At 38.1% G+C, this 17665-nt stretch overlaps 1 protein-coding gene across 8 annotated transcripts in view; it reads left to right on the top strand.

Annotated features, from left to right (window-relative positions):
- The window catches only part of LOC103390832 (ATP-binding cassette sub-family A member 1), a 154402-nt gene that overhangs the window by 20671 nt on the left and 116066 nt on the right, over positions 1-17665 (top strand). For 3 of the 8 annotated variants that reach the window (XM_025054845.1, XM_025054751.1, XM_025054916.1), the window contains exons 3-12: positions 486-646; positions 2773-3231; positions 7591-7721; positions 10961-11054; positions 11286-11427; positions 11526-11653; positions 13272-13399; positions 14131-14328; positions 16302-16379; positions 16485-16680. In XM_025054845.1, the coding sequence (XP_024910613.1) occupies positions 7656-7721; positions 10961-11054; positions 11286-11427; positions 11526-11653; positions 13272-13399; positions 14131-14328; positions 16302-16379; positions 16485-16680 (1030 nt within the window). In that variant the 5' untranslated portion in view covers positions 486-646; positions 2773-3231; positions 7591-7655. The remainder of the gene's footprint in view (positions 1-485; positions 647-2772; positions 3232-7590; positions 7722-10960; positions 11055-11285; positions 11428-11525; positions 11654-13271; positions 13400-14130; positions 14329-16301; positions 16380-16484; positions 16681-17665) is intronic. The other 5 variants (XM_008326873.3, XM_025054819.1, XM_025054790.1 and 2 more) reach the window with 5 other exon arrangements.

Here is a 17665-nt window from a genome sequence, read left to right as displayed (position 1 = left end):
GAGGAAGCAGAGAGAGGGACTCCAGATTGTGTTGGGGCACAGACTCTCCAGGAGATCTCCACGGTATTCTATCTGGCTCGTCTCCCTCATCTGTCGAACTCTCGGCAAGCAGTCTGTGATGTTTACTGTTGATATTTTCCATCTGTGATCATCCCTCTGATGTTTTTTTTTTTAAAGGCCTGGGATGTAAGCACACATTCTGGCCTCGTCCTGCTGCTATTGCAGGCATTAACTCACACAAAATCAAAGCAACCAGAGTCAGCCTGTGAACTGTTTAGCACTACAGCTAGTCTAAGCAATGATGAGAGCAATATGGTACAAAGTGTTTGAACGGCAGCTCTGACAGATGCATCACTTTACATGTGTGGGTCAGTTCAGAAAGAGCAGTTCTGGTCTTTGTGGCCACTTTGTTAGACCATATACAACATCAGATACAGAAAACATTTCCTCACAAACAGCAATTGTTATTGTAATTTTTCTTCAAGGCAAACAAAGACAAGAGATGAATGGAGAGGATTGGGCTCCTAGGTGTGTCCCGCCGTAGATGGACGGCAGCGATGTAGTTGACTGATCATCAGTCCATTTGACTCTGAAGACTACTAATAATCGAGCCCCATCTTCATCTCACAATAAGGACATTTCCAGTGTGAGTCTTTGCAGCCGACACAGACTACCACATGGAGGCTAACTGCTGCTAACTAGGGAATTAGTCGTCCGACTAATGTCTGTGTGTAATATGTAGAACAAAGAAAGTAGGCTTGTCTAGCACAAGGGTGCTAACCAAAGGCATGTGTCATAATGACATCAAGTCATTATACAGTATGTGGCCTGTGAGACAACTGCAAGATAGTTCTAGTTGTGGTATTGAACTAATTATAAATATGTTATTTTATGAAGAAAGCTATGTGTTGTGTCAATAATAATGAGTTGTACTATATTTAAAATCTGCACCCCCTGCAGGACAGTGTGCTGCCATTGGCATTTGTTAAATTCGGTCTCTGTCAACTATGTTCTCAGTTACTTAATAACTAATCAGTTTTCATGCTTCATAAAATGTGTGGCCTTTTGTCCCAACTGTGACAAAACATTAACTTATTTGTAAGTTTTCTTTTTAGATTTTTATTGTGATTATTATAGTAAAATAATATTTGTTATTTGCTCCAAGTTTTAACCTTTAATTCAGTTATACAACTCCAAATTGGATGAATTGGAATCATGTTTGTTATGTGTACCTCATCAACTGTCATTGTCATCTTAAATAACTTGCGTACATTTCTTTACAGAAACACTGCACATCACCATTTATCACCTCTTATTAAAAGTCAAACTGGTCAGGTCTCGTTTACCTCCCTTACTGTCACTATATTAAACAACAAAAGAATATAAAAGCTCTTCCCACGTCCTGTTTATAATACCTGAATGTCACTTAGGGACATGATGTGGCCTAATCTGGTCACAACTAATGTTTTGAGGTGCATACTGCCGCCTACTAGTGTGTGCTAGTGTTTAGTCTCATGGTGTGAACACTGACTTTGAGATAAAGCAGCCAACTCCATATGCCTTAATGTACAAATAGATTTTTAATTTCAACCGGTCACAAATTGTATTAACATTTAACTGATTCATGATGAATTGTTACAGCTCTAAGAGTGATCAAGTACAGATATAAAAAATATTGTCAACATGTCATTTTTAAAGACTGTTAGTAATAACTGGCCCTTCCAGGACAATCATTATGACGACGTAGCCCTCTGTTTGAATAGTTTGACATCTGGTTGAGCCCATGTATCTGCAGTTCACTTAAAAACTTTTAATTAATTTAATACGCCCCGCAGTTCCAGTCCTGTTAAAATAACAGACTCCAGTTACTGCAGTGAATTTCTAGTTTCTGTCCAAACCTCCTTTTTGCTAGCGTGACACTAATCCTCCCCTTCAGTTTTTGGCCCTTGGCATGTATCATCTCCTCAGGTTGAAGTTCCCATTATCATCTTTTCTCCTAAAGGTATCCTGAAACTCAATAACAAGGAAGCGCTGTTGCTAAAGTGCGTCTTATTTTTCATTACTGCGGTTGGACTAATACAAGGTTAGATGACTTGGGAGCAGCAGATGTATTCCACCACATTGGCACCTTCAAGCAGCAGCACTTTATTAGTCGAAGCAATTACTTTTGGGCAGTGGGGGCTTCACCTAAGCTCTCTTAGTAGGAGTGAGTGTGAGTGTGTAACTAACCTGCAAGGATAGAATGAACCAGCAACTCATGAATGAATCACATTGGAGAGAATGTATCTGCTTTCTGAGTATTTGACCTAACATGATATGAAAGTATGATGCGTTTAGGAGCTGATTTCTAGCAGCCAGACTGTTCCTAAAAGTGAAGTTTAATCAGGAGTAGCTCCCTTTGTTGTGGCTGCTGTTCTTCCTAATGATAGTTAAATACTATTTATTCCGATCCCTCCTTGTTTATTTCCTGTCTACATCCTCCATCAACCAACACCCGACTCATCTGCATGATTATATCCTCCCACCTGATATTATTCTTTATCACCCAGCACAATAAACTCTTAGCCCCTTGTTACCAAATTATATGGCTGCCATAAACCCTCATGGCCACTACACTTACTGTTGACTACCTGTTCCTCATGTGATCCATACAGCGGCAGTCAAAAAAAGTATATATATATATATATATATATATATACACACACACACACACACACACACTAAATGGAAAGAAAGCCACTAATGAGCTCATGAAAATAATTTGTGCTTAAGTCAACAGGTGTTTGTATTCCAACGTTTACTTCAGCGGGGCAAGCTTACGCAGCAGATAAATGTAAAAACAAGGCCTTTCCATTGTAGGGCTTGCACTCCTGTTTACCCTCTGCGCCTCTCCAGGTGAGTCAGACAGAAGTACAAGAAGGAGACATATGCGGCGGTGCTGCAGGGCTCACCGTAACACTGTGTTATGTACACCACCTGTGTGCTCCCCACGCTGCAGCACTAGTGTGGCTACAGTTGCCACCACAGGCTCAGCACAGTTCATTTACATACTTTATGACTTCAGGTTGGAGGTGACAGCGACAGAGGGTTGGAGCCAAGCTTGTGAAGGCGACAACATGCTTTAAGAAGACGGTGCTTTTTTCTCTTCCCCCATGAGTCGTTGGATTACAGGAGTTCCAAGTGTAAGGCCTTTGGAAATGTGAGGATGAGCCAGAACCAAAAAGCTTGAAGGTACGTTATGTTTTTACACTTTTTCTCTAACAGGACTTGTGTTGTTTATCAATCTGTGATGCTGATTTTTCTTCTCCTGTTGTTGCTTGTCTCTGGTTTTTTTTTTTTGTGGTAGATCAAATAGGCAAACTTATGATTTACAAAAGAATATTATGTCCTTCCTTATTCAGATCCGAAAGGACAGTGAACTTTTGCCTAGGCTGAGGTTTCTGAGCAATCTGACATGATGCTAATGATTTACACAGAGGGGCTATAAAAGCTAAGCTAGCCTGACATACAGTCAACCTTTGTACCAGGTACTGTACATACTGCATGTCAAAAATTAATGCTTTTTGAATGGCATATGTTAGTTGTCGGCTAGGTCCATACAGTGTTAATCATTTTTTAATCATTGTTCACCCAGTGTCTCTAATGAACGTACAGTTAGACCCTGGAGTGATTGACAGGAAAAAGTAACCAAAGTGTAAAAATATCACTTTTCTTTAGAGTAATTAGCTAGGTTCCTCTTTTTTATTATAGCACTAACAAGGGAATGAAAATAAATACAATTCTAGAATTTATTTTTATTTTTTAAGTCAATCTCTATGAATGCCAAGATGTAGTCATTTAAATTTGTGGTGTCTGATTTAGGCTATTGTCTCAAATGAATGTCAGCTTTTGGATAGGCTGTAAAAAACAGCTTCTGGGCGTTGTTCAAGTCCAGATGTTCACATTTACTGGTGAAATTCCCAACCCTATGTTTTTGTAAATGTACTGTGCTTAAAACTTTTAAACAAGACGGTAGTAAAACGGTTTTACCAGCGGCATTACAACTTCTCTAAATAAAAATGTTTAGAAAGTATGGAACAAAAGTGAAGCATCAGACATCACTGCCGACATTTATCTGCTCCTAATAGCAGATATCAATTCCATGACTGTTTTATTTTTTGTATAAAATTAATATTATATTTTCTGTTTATAAAATAATGATCTGCACAGGATCTTTTGCTTATGTTGACCTGATTATAACATATGATGGGATGTAAATCAGATTAGACTGTACTATTTACAACTATAGGGTCTCAATATAAAGATAAATGCTACTTCAGGGCCTAATATGAAATCATGTAAAGCTGAAATCCAATTTGCTTCAATTGAAGCTGTAAATCCTGACCTGGAAATCCACGTTAGAGTGACCAGTGCAGTGTCTGTTACTAATGTAATTGATAACTGGGTCAGGAGTCTGGTTGCACTGTGTCGTTGCTTGGAACGAGGCTCCTGTTAAAAGGTTCTTTTGCTTTCATTCTTTTACCGACTCTTACTGACTTTGACTGTATATATATATATATAAAAAAAGAAGAGGTAAGAGAAGTAAAAATGTTCCTGGAAATAGCGATTAAGACTTTAGAGTGTTCAGTGCTTTGTTTCTAAAGTTTTCTATTTTCTCCCCGGGCTTCCTATAACAACCTAGTGTGCGGCCAGAAAGCTCTGTCCATTTCTTCTAAACAGTCTATCTATATCTAGGGAAGGAAGCTGTCCAATGGGTAATTTAGAAAAGTTGAGAAATTTGACTAATATTTACAATTTTTTTGCACAGCATTTTCTCATCCTCCAAATATAGCAAATACACAGTAAGGCATGACAATATTTGTTTTAACTAGAGTACTTAATCAGTAGTCAGTTGTGTAAGTCTCTCCTCATATTTGCACATACCCAAGGGCAACTGTTGCACAGGGGAATAAAACATGTGATACATCATATCCCACTGTTGCCAAACACAGTTACATCACAGTAACAGCAATAAACCAGTTTATAACAGCCATACCTGTGTAATTTGTGTGTCAGAGGCCGATGGCCTCCAGCATGACATTGCAAAATTCTATTGTATTGTGAATTAAAATTAAAAGCGACAACTGAGGAGAAATTGATATGTATATTTTTTCAGCAATGATTTGGACTTGGATTTGAATTTAATGCCTTTATTAGTTTGTGAAAATATTCCTATTAAAATGTTTTATACAATACAATATGTGTATTTTTGTTATGGGCAGAATGACATTCATTCATTTTCTACCTTTGTTAATGTAAATATGTCTATTTTTAGTCCTAATAGTACCCTAATAGTATTGTATGTCATATAACTTGAGGTTCTGTCTAAATATTTGAACAAGAGTCATAGGTCATGGTTAACAGAAAAAGAAAAGAAATGTCTATAAGTTGAGGAGCAGAGGGACCAATACACCCTTCATGGAGCCACAGCAGGGCCCTGGTAACTGATGTTTCAGTCTTTCTCTGCCGTCCTCTGCTCCCATGCTGTATGACAAATATCTGTTTACGCTATCTGTCATCCTTGGGGCAGAAATAACACACTCTGGTGTTCCTACTCGCCAAATGCCAGGCATGCATCAGCACTTATATCCTCTCAATAGTTTGCCTTCATTTGTTGTATTGCTGCAATCTTGCTTTTCTACCCGTTATGCCCCTTTCTTTGGAACTAATGATGCCACGAAGAGCTGATGACAGCGTCTCATGTTGACAACCTTGGAGGAAAAAAGAAGTCCCAAAATGTGACAAAAAAAAGAAAACGTGTTTCAGTTTTTCACTGCGCCCCAAGTCGTGAATTAAAAAGATGATCTTCACACTCTTTGGTTTTGGTTCACTTGAGAACCGTCTTTATTGTCTTTTGTTAGATTGCATCTGCGATGCAAATCAAAATCCTACCCCCACTTGTATTTTCTTTATATGTGGAATTCCAGACCATAAGTCAAGAATACAACTCCGTATTTCACAGAAACATACAAAATCTTTTAATCTTTTCTGACATACGGATGGAGCGTATTTATAGGAGGCTTGTTTATCCTTTATGCTTGATGTGAAGTGAAGATGGGACAGGGTTGTCCTTTCACATAACATGTTCCAAAAGATGTGGCTTGAAAGCAGTTCTGAGCCAACGTTTCAATTATAGAAGCACCTAATGGAGCTGCGTATTCATGCATACAGTAGGCGTCTTTGACAAGGAGCCGGCCTCTGAGTGTTTTGGTAGTTCCATAACTCTCTTCGTTGCAGAAGGTATAAAAATATTTCACAGACTAAAGGCTGAAGAAAGAATGGTAAGTTGCTTTTTGCACTTAAGAAAAATGTGTGAAAATTCAGGAAAACCAATTTAGTTTTGAAACTATTATTACTGAAGAGTAATACTGGACTTGGGAATTAATAAGAATTTACTTAATCTGAATATAATACCAATACCACGTAATGATTTGGTTTCTTTTTAATTCTCTATTCCATGGCTGTCCAACTATGTTTGTTGGATTGCCAGAATGTTTCTGGAAGGACACCTTGGGGGCTGGAAAATAGAATTTTTGTCTAACATTATTTGATGTTTATGTTGGAGTCCAGTCACAGGATGAGACGGTTCTGTGGGCTGGCCACCAGTTGATGCAGTTTGTTAGGAAAGTAAGGATTCCCCCGGTTTCCATAGACAGTAAATAGGACATCAACAAAACTGTAGTCCTTGCTGTTAAGGAAGAGGAAATGGAGCATTAAAACCCAACACGTTGTTGTAAATATCATCTCCCCACCTCCCTCATGTGCTCCGTTATCAGGGTCCACAGAGTGTCATTGCCCTACATGAGGTGAGACCAGGAAGTGCACGTGAGCCACTACTGGGCCTTTATCTCACCAAGGCTATTTAGTAACAAATGTTTGTACTCTTAGAAATCACTCAATTTTTTTTTAAATTTATTTATTATTATTATTATTATTATTATAGTTATTGTATTATTTTAAAATGTTTTTGTCAATATCAGACTGTACAAGGAATGTACAGAACTATTTTATTTAAATGTGTTTTTTAACTGTTATAATGGTTGATTAGACCCATTTATTAACAGTTATCGGTGTTAATTTAGAAATTGTTAACCTTTTACATAATTAGATTCAAAGCTATTGACTGTTCACGTAGGAATGATGGATGGTACCTGAGGGATCAGGCTATTGACTGGAATTTGGTCCTGTTGAAGAGAGACTGTTTTTTATATATATATATAGATATCTATCTATCTATATCTATCTATCTATCTATATATATCTATATATCTATCTATCTATCTATATATATATATATATATATATATATATATATTCATCATTCCTTTGAATTAAGCTGATAGCAGCTATAAGAAAATCGTCTGTCCAAATGATGTGACCTCCTCATGCCGACACACAGCCCTGTCCTGGGTGTAGGTGTTAATAATTCTTAGAACAGGTGCTGCGCCACAAGCCCCCGAAGGCCTGGGGGCACAAGTGATTAGTGGCACTCCCCCAAAGATGCATTGCTGCTCTGTATTAAAACCAAACTCTACCTTTTATTTCCTCCAGGGTTTTAATAAGTGGGCCAGTTGCCATAGTGACACTTTGGCAAGCTGTTGCCAGGATAAGCCGTAATGGGTCTCTGGACGCAATTCACTCTGCTCCTGTGGAAGAACTTCAGTCTGCGGAAGAGACAGAAGGTACACTTGTGCACACCAACCGCCTTGGACAAAAAAAGAAGAAAAATCAACCCTTATTTGTTTAAATTGGTCAGGAATTGAAGTAAAATGAGAATATGCTCCCAGGTTTGTGCTATCAAGGACAGCCATCTTATTCATGGGAGGGAAATAGTAATGGGTGGGATTTATTATAGAAATGGTCGCCTATAGAGGTGAGTGGCCTTTAACGCTCTCTCCAGAGAACAAGAACAATCCCACCTTAATGCCAAACCAATTCAAAGTGTCAACTGCAATTTTTGTAAATGTATCTCCTGCGCATTTTGTCACACTGGCAGTGTTTTACTTCTAATGAAGCCAGTCTTTGGTTTAATAGAAACAGAATGGGAGTTAAGAAACCTGAGAGCTTTGTTTGAAGGTCATACACTTGTGTTGTCTCTTCTTACAAAGTGACAAAGAAGGACTCTGTTAAGACTACATTTGATTACAATTCACTAAAGTGAGGAATTAAACAATGTTCATTTTACTTTTATCCACCAAATCATACATTTCAACGCATAATGAAGGTAACAGCATCTCAACTACTGGTCTCATGTCAACTTTTGTTTTGTAATCTATTACTTTGTGATTTCCAAGGTAGGCCATTTTTTTAACCTTAGAATGAAGTTGCCCTCAGTGTAGGATCTAAAATCTAAAGGTTTGGTTTCTTATTGCCTATGTGTTATGAATTTGCAGTGACTAAAATATAACTGTTTGCTACGTTCAACATTTTAACACACAACTATTGTGAGAAGATTTAAAATTTTGTCAAGGAACAGCCTAAATTAAAACACAATCACTTAAAAAATATGCATTTTTATACAGGATTATTGATTAACTACAGTTGGTCCAAAAATTCCAAAGCAGAACGTCCTGGCTATCAGGGATAAAAATGTTGCAATAATTTTTGTGAATTGGTTTGAGAAAATAATTTTCCTATACAGTTACAGTTACAGTACAGTAAAGCTTTTTTTAGCTAAAGGTAAATAATAACTAAAAGATAATGTGTTTACCTGTAAAAGTTGTGTATTTGTAGAAGCAATGAACACTTCATTTAAGATTAGGAAATTATACAGTCATACAGTGGTTGCTATACATCGTCTTTATGCAATGTTGTTGCAACATTATTTAACAGAAACACTATTTATTCACTTGTAATTCAAACTCAACTTTGCATGCACTTAGAATATGTTTTTGTTGTTTTCTTTTAGATTACTTTCCTCTACAGATACTGTAAAGTCAAAGGCAGAAAAAGACATTGTTGATTAAATAGTCATAGAATACAGTTCTCCCACCTCCACTTTAATTGTCCTGGTCAATGTACCTTTCCTGCCTAACACAAAGAAAACGTGTGACTTTTTACTGGACCAACAGTTCTTAGTTTTTTTCCCTAAAGGCAGCTTTCCAGTTGTTCTTTACTAGTAAACCTAGTTTATCAAACTAGGACCACAATAAAAAAGACAGAGGGTAGTGTTCGTACTGTAATATTAATAAATGTAAAATGTGATGAGTGATTTACTACTTTAGTATTTACATTTCCCCTATTCACAGTTGTTAACCTCGTTCTTATGCGTCATCTCTGCCTCTGATGTCACACCATCGGCCAAGGTCACATGTGTACTCAAGTACAAGTTAAACATTGATGCTGTTAAACCTTTCAGGCCCATGTACCTGACGTGACAGAGAGCAGCCCTGGTGTTCTCTGATATTCCCCTTGCACTGATGATGGCGTCACGTACACCCACTTGTTTTGTCAGGGACCAAAACACAGCAGTGATTCTGTGGCTGCAGCAGTACAGAAGACATCTTCACCAAGGCGAGAAAGAGGAAGAAAAAAAGTTCTACAGTATCGTCTTTCAGTAAATTCCAAACTTCCCCGTCATAAGTTTAGGCCGTTAGCAAGTTTGCAATCTGTTATTGGAAAAAGTTCCCCTGGTTAATTTTATTCACCAGCAGAAAAAAAAAGAGTTTGGAATCCTTTTTAAGGGAGAATTATGAACTTGATTTTCTTTTTAAATGATGTCCAAGGACAGTAGTGGTTTTGTGTTAAGAATGTGGGATATCTGGCCAATGTCAACATGACATATTGGTTTTTCGGCAAAAGCAGTGGGAGTTAGCAGGGACAATGGTGCTTCTGACATGCTGCTGGAGGTTAATGACCAATTATATGAATGCCTCACCAAGCATTTTAAGGTTTTTATAACAGGCATGAAACCGATTTTATGGTCCAGTATGTCACATAATTTCATAGGAGGAGATAATCTATTCACAAAGAAGCTGGTGTTTCATGGCAAACGCCCGGGGAGCCAGACACTGAGGAAGTCGCCGCGATCTCTGTGTTTCCTATCTGTGCCTTTTTCTTTGGAATACATTATGATAATTCACCCTTTCAGCAGAGAATTCTCTGTGAAAGGCATACTCAGTGGAATTATGGGACTGTATTAGAAAGTACTTGTGGTTTCCTTGAAACTTACTGTAATTCTGTACAATTTGCCTCTGTGTAACTCACTGTTCACTCAAGGCAACATTTGCGACATGCCTGCACTGCCATCTACAACTGTGTAAACAACCTATCCACTGTTATTTCAGTATACAGTGTGGCTGGGTCTACACTGTAATTGTATAGACAAATAGCCTTTATTGTAAGGATGCACTTGATTCAAATACTCGTACACATACTCTGAAACGGGGGTGTCAGACTAATTAACTCCGGGGACTTGAATTCAGCATACATTCAGTGTGGCTGCAACAACTTTTTTCCTCAATGAAAAAAAAAAAGAAATTCAAAACAGTCACATCCAACAGAATAAAATATTGTTACACAAAATGACATTGCAGACCTGATTGGGCCCACAGGCCTTGAGTCTGACATATGTATGTGCTCCTAAACCAGTACCAATCCAGTGCCTCTCACTACGTCACAGCTTCTCACCACAACCAGTTGTATTGTGTCATTGTCTTCATTGGTTGGTGATTTTAGTAGGTCGACGGTATCCGCAGTTTGGAGAAATTTTAACATCAGGGACAAAATTGGTTGCAAGATTTACTGTAAGATTTGTTATATTATAATTTGGTGGCAGGGGTTTGGAGTAAAGTGACAAGGGATGCAAAAAAGGAAAGGAATGTCAAGGGAGGATGAGCTGCAGTCTCATAATATATCCTTAAAATTTATATCCACGTTGTTCTAAATTAACCTACTGTCAAAACAATTAATTTATTCACAGGTCCGACTGGTGGTTGAGGTGATATGGCCTCTGGTCCTCTTCTTCATTCTGATGGCGGTGCGCTCCACCATCCAGCCAATTCATAAAGGCCAATGTAAGTCAGTAGCACTGTTATTATTGTTTTACTCTCAGCCTTTTAAATATGCAGAACAGAGTGCGTTTTTACAGGCTCTAATGTGAATAAGTCATCGTCGCACTATATATTCAAAATATTGAGGACATGAATATTTAAAGCGGGGACACATAAAAACACTATCATTTGTTACGAGGTCTATTTTTAAAAGGCACACAGAGCAGATGAGTAAGTATTCTTCTATTCCATTAGGTCATTACCCGAATAAAGCAATGCCATCGGCTGGCGTGCTTCCCTGGATTCAGGGTATGATGTGCAACATCCAGAATCCCTGCTGGAACTACTCGACACCGGGGGAGACACCAGGACAAGTCAACAACTTCAATAACTCCATGTATGTGTTGTGACATTCTTTCTTTTTACTTTTGGGCAGCATTAAATATCCCACACGTCTTAGTTATCAGGAGGTCTCCGTCTGCTTCGGGTTCACAGAATTTCCAGAGTGTTGCTGGAGCTTCAGGCCCTCCTGCAGAACAGGTCTGTTGTCAGTAAAGCACAGACGTTGGCGGACGCTGTGGAAGGGTGGAACTCGATGCTGCTCCAGTTTAATTCCATTAATGGTAAGAATAACTGAATATACATTACAGTCTTTTTTTGTATTGACCTGTGGCACAAAAAATGAACGGCTTGTTAAATGGTAACCCATGTACAATCACAGTAATTGGTCAAGAGCAGCAGGGTGCACACACAGTGGATTTTTCTCCACTGATATTAATCGTAAGTGAAAATGCTGCTCAGTGATTGTGATTGTTAGTGTGAATTACTCAAAGTCGATCTCCCTCCGTGATGGCCGTTAAGTATTTTCTATCAAGGAAAGTATCCCTTTGACAAGTTGCAGGATTTGTTAGTCCCCTTTATACTAAAAAAAAAACAAAAACAAAAAAAAAACAACAACGCACACTTATTTACGATGCTATTTCCCGTGCAGACTGACAGATCGTTTGTCTTGGTAACTTGCTGCTTTGCATTAGGATCATTTAGCCTGATGATATTCAGATTTTCATGCAGCACCTAATTTGCAAAAAGGCAGGGGGAGGCGGAGGTGTGCATTTGCATTTTTGGGGTCGTCGGCTTGTAATATACAAGATTAAATCCATCAAAGATCTGAGGCTGGTCATAATTAATGGAACTCGGCATCCAAGGCAAGAGCACAGAAGGTCAGACGGAAGAATGAGGGGAATTGAGTGCTGTAGAACAACCAGGGTGGCAAAGGTGATTGTGTTGTCCTCTTTTGATTTTTTTTTTCTAAACCAAGGGTTGATTATAAGTCTCAGGTTGTCACTTCAATCAGAGAGGCAGCAGTGTTCAAGTGGAGCTTCAAGCTTGTTCTTCTCATGACCTAACATTAAGTGGCTCTGATGCTGCCCTCCTGGTGGATGAGGGGCGTCATCTTTGACCAGAAGGAGACATAGGTTTTTGCTAGAAGGATATTAAATTTAAGATTTTAATGAATTGGCATTTATTCCAACAAATTCCTCATAATGAAGTCAGTTCTATCCCTTATTACCACAGTGAACTGACTATCTGAGTATAAACAATGCAAAGTGAATTATCAGATTAAATGAAGGCAGTGACTCAGTGGCTTAATGAAATGTTTTCAGACATAGATGGTTAACAGTCCAGTCGTGTCCTCTTACAAAAGTCTCATTCATGTAACTAGAGCTCTTTGACTTTAGGTTTACATTAAAAGAAATTATATTTAGTCAAAACCTACATAAAACAACATCTCGAAAGTTTAAAGTAGAAAGTAGAAAAACAGTTTTCCTTTTTATGTAATGTGCATACATTTATGTTAAAGTTAAGCCATTTCTACAGAGGAAAAAGTATTCCTCACAGAAATCTATGAAATCAATGAAAGAAGTTATTTTATGGTAATTGTCCTTCAGAGTAGTACTACTGTAGTATTGGATTACTTTTTGCACCATGGAGATCTGAACCTATAGCAAAATAACTTCAGAGAAATCCTTAACTATATGTTTTTGTATCAGAAGGGTAAATCTGAAAGTAAATAATGTACAGCACTAGTAGTATTAGTCAAGGTCAAATCTGAATGCCTTATATCCAGTATTTCAACACTTATTGAAGTATTTCTTGCCCTTATTTATCAGGGCTCAGTGAATGTTGTATCTGAAACATGCAGCTCTTTAAATATAATGACTCTACACATCTATGTTTAAGTTCAACCAGTCACCCTGAGGAGCATTTTGAGACAGGATGAAACCTTTTCCACGTACCTGAAAGAGGACTTGTCAGTGCCAGAAACTGTTGTTGACAGCCTCATGAACGCTACCGTGAACATCACTCAGGTAAGTCTTCATTTCAAAGCCTGATCACTCAAAATGAATACAAAACAGTGTGGTACCAAACCACTCTGAAACACAAATACACCCTTTATTATTATTACTATTTTAATATTATTAATGTTCATAACAGAAACATGTTGGCCACTGTTTTAACAATGACCGTTGAAGCCAACTGTGACACTCACTGGACGACATAATAATTTGCAGTTTCCTGCACAAGAGATGTAACAATGAAACAAACAACCAACAGAAAAAAATCCTTGTCTCAAAATGTTCCCCAATTAGTAGAACCAAATAATGTTGGACGAGCTGCATGAAGCTAATTATGTTTTACTGACATTGACAAGGATGGTAAAATAAAGTGCTGGTGAACTCATTAAAAGATCCCTGCTGCGCAGGAATTGATTGACAGCCGCAAGTAATTTTTGTACAAATCATTGTTTGTGGCCTGAAAATAAAAGTTCTATTAATACTATGATTCATAATTTATGTATTATCCCTATTTGCATGTTAAAAATGATGTTTTATTTGTGTGTGGGCATTACTCTTGTAGCATTTGTGTCTCAGTTGTTTGTTGTTTCCAAAACAACATGACCATTTACTTATGGGCTTTTAATTATTCTCTCAGCTATTTACGAGCTCGATCTTTGAAGCAAACAAAACATGATTAAATATCAAGTGGTCACACACAGTTTGCTTGTTTGTCAGTGTCACACTGCTTGTTGTTTATCCAGGTGAGAGGCGTTCAAAGGCCAGGTGGCTTGAGGACAGTGCTGTGCGAGGGGACAAACTTGGACGAGTACGTCCAATTCAGCAGCCCTGCTGAAAGAGAGACCTTCCAGAACATCAGCTGCTCGCTCACTGAACAGCAGCTGATTTACACCCAGCAAATGCTACTGCAGAACCTGGATGTCAGGAAAGTGCTGTCCGGGGTGAGTGTCTTTTGGTGGTCATAGGACATCAGTTAGTTTTGTGTAGGGTTAATGATTGTGAGTCATTTTTTCATTCAATCACATTTAGGTCTACAAATACTGACTGTCATTGAATTTGGACTTGTTTTTTATATTTAGTAAAAGAGTACATAGAATCAGTTCTTATAGGTCATAGTGACAGAAAGTGTCACAATTTACTAGCAGCATTCTGCTCCTGTTAAAATGTTCCAAAACTTTATAGTTGACAAAAAGGTATGTGGTCACACTAAGTACTTTAAGAATTTCTCAGAGGTGTAAATATCTAGGGCTATTCACATTAATGATTCATGATGCAAAGTCCATGGCTTGTTTGCAGTGAAAAATAATGAAAAGTATAATAATTATAATAATTAAATGTTTTTTTAAGTTTTATGTACAATTATATGTAATCACTCTATGAAAGATATTGAGGTGAAATAAGTTCAAACTGTGGCCAAATCCCCTTTTAGACAATTAAATATTTAATACATTTAATACTCACTTCAGTTGAAGGGCACATGTGTGTCCTATCTGTCTACTATTTAGCTTTCAAAACTATCAATTTGTTTTCTTGTCAGGATTCATGTTAAATGTTTTCTTTTTTCATTTTATCTTTGTGGAAAAAAAGTTGAGACAACAAATCCACTATATAGATGATAAGTCAGGAAAGTTAGTAGGAGAGAGAGCGAAAGAGAGGGGGAGAGAGAGTGTTGCATTTGAACAATTTAAGCCCTGAGGCAATTTTAGATGCAGGAGTAGAAGAAGCCTAGAAAAGATATGGTAGAAAAGCTCCTCAGTGCCTCAAGCAAATAGATTGAGTAAAATAAAAAAAGCCCATGTTCAGCATCACACTTAAAGGTTGACATTGCTGAATGATTGTGATAACAACAACAACAACAACAACAGCAACACCACAAAAGACAGACAAGAAGAGAAGTCAGGGTTTATCAGTGGTGGACAGACCTGAGGATAACTCAGTCGTTCAGTTCCACAACTTATTCTCAACTGTTTTCAGGATCAGGCCACAGACATTCACAAAGTAACAGTAGAGAAACAGCAGATTTTGAATGTCATGTCTCCGAGTTGTTAACAATTTGATGTATTTCCTAAAAAGCTGTTCAAATGACCCGTGTTGTTGCATTCTTTCCATGCAGTTCAAATCTGTTTAGTTGTGTCGTATTTCTAGCTTTTTTGTTCCTTGTTCTTGAAACACAGCTTCTGGAATCTTTGATAACGAAGTGCAATTGAATTGGAAGTTAATGGTTTTGTGCCTGGCCTCACTTTATTTGCCTTCTAATGTGACAGAGTAACAAGACTTAAATCTCTCCTGTCCATTGATTTCTGTCTGCTGATTTTCAATACTCCCCCCACCCTACCTTACCCCAACAGTTGACCGAACGGAATACCTGTTTGTTTCTCACTGAGTCTCTCCTACACATCTGCCTTGCACACAAGTGATCGCAAATGAATGTACTTGAGACATAGTCAGTCAGCAGCAACTCAATTTGTATAGTTTACTTTTGAGGGGAAATTCAAGTTTGAAAAACCATCACAGAAAAGAAGATTGTGTAACAACACAGCATGATAGTCAGCGGGGCTGTACCACTTTCACTAATGTCCACATTAGCATTAAAACAATGTTGGAGGAACACATTTAACTATTAGCTTCTAATTGTTCTGGATCTCTGAGACTCTAAAATGCCTAGTTGGACCACAGTTTGTTTGCCAGTGTCCTGTCAGGTCACCATACCTACCACAATGGCATACACCCTCTTACTGCAGATATAACTACCAAAAGGGAACCTTCCAAATGGCGAGACTTTCAAGCACTTTTGTCTCACAATTGGAATGGCAGTTTGTATTTGTCTCTGTTGTTCTCAGATATCAGTATGTTAGAAAGTAAATATCAAATAACAGAATTGGTTTGTAAACGGCTGTTAATGTAACTCTTTTAGGTGACAGGTCAGAACAACGCAGACACCATGATACAGTTCAATGATGTGGCTCAGTCTGCTTTTCCTTTGATGCAGGAGGTGAGTGCTGTTACTTCAGACTTTACATTTATATTTCTGCAAATGTCAGAATTACAGCTGCTGATCAATTTTGGAAACGTATCATTTTCACCTTTTTGTGTCCAGCTGGTCAGGTTACAGGCCTCCGCAGTCTTTCAGGAAGCGAGGGAATTGAATTTCCAGCAGGACATGATTGGCAGTTTCAATATGCTACTGTGTGGAGAGCAGCCTGACTTCAGTTCCAACGTCATGACCCTGATTTCACGCTCATCTACACAAATGAGTGGCTTCCAGTCAATCTTCATCACAGGCAACACTTCCGGTAAGTGCTACATTTGTTCAACTTCATGGAACTCAGGTCTCAATCATTAAGGTGGAACAAAGGTGTAGAGAAAGGTGTGATGAAGAGACTAAATATATACACTATATATATCACTTTAGTGAGGAAACCAGTGCATCTCTTAGCATCTTCAAATATCAATAAATAACTTTTGTCAAAGATATAAACTGAAGTTAAGTGTGACTCATACCCCTGACACAAATAATCATGCCTTTTAACTGAAGTAGATATTTAGAACAATGTGTTTGTGTTGTTTTGTGCACAGTGCTGTATAAAGAGATCTAGAAGCTGCCGTTGTTCAGCTCAGACAGTCAGTTAGCATTTTTATAGGCTATGGTGTTGCTAATGGATAAACACATAAAAACATTAACACAATAATTATGTGTGATAATTTACTCAACACAATAAGTAATTGGCAAATGTGCTCGAGCGCTGACAAAGTCAATTCAAACTAGAGAATCACTTGTTGTGGGGAAAAAAAAAAGAAATCCACGCAGCAGTAACAGCAACCTGAAGATCTCCTGCTTTCATAAATTACCGCTCGATGGCACAAGTCAAGTGCATGAGATGCCGAGGATGTGACCGCTTATGCATATCCGGGAACAGCTTTGATTAGAATACATTATTGAAGGCTGCTCAGTGGCTGGCATCAAATGCAGCCCAATCACATCAGCTTCTCTAATTCCATTTAAAGTTGGGCTCTGCCCACTGTGATTACCTAATGGACGGGCGCGTCTACAGCAACTCTTCCCAAAATGAATCAGACGACACCGTCTGGGCGTGGCAGAGGATAAAAGTTTTGCATCCAAAATGTGATCGTGTGGCAAAAAGCAAAGTAAACACCAAGGTCCAACAGAGGTGACACTGCAACACTTCTCACTTGTGTTGATGAACTTCAGGCGGGGGCTCTATGGGTCTTAAATACCCACCGATACCGAGTACCAATACCACTTGTACTTTTGAGATA

The sequence above is a fragment of the Cynoglossus semilaevis genome, chromosome 1, assembly GCF_000523025.1.
Source record: "Cynoglossus semilaevis isolate Cse_v1.0 chromosome 1, Cse_v1.0, whole genome shotgun sequence".
Lineage (NCBI taxonomy): Eukaryota > Metazoa > Chordata > Actinopteri > Pleuronectiformes > Cynoglossidae > Cynoglossus > Cynoglossus semilaevis.
Note: the sequence above shows the minus strand (reverse complement) of the source record. Positions and strands in the feature narration are given on the sequence as shown.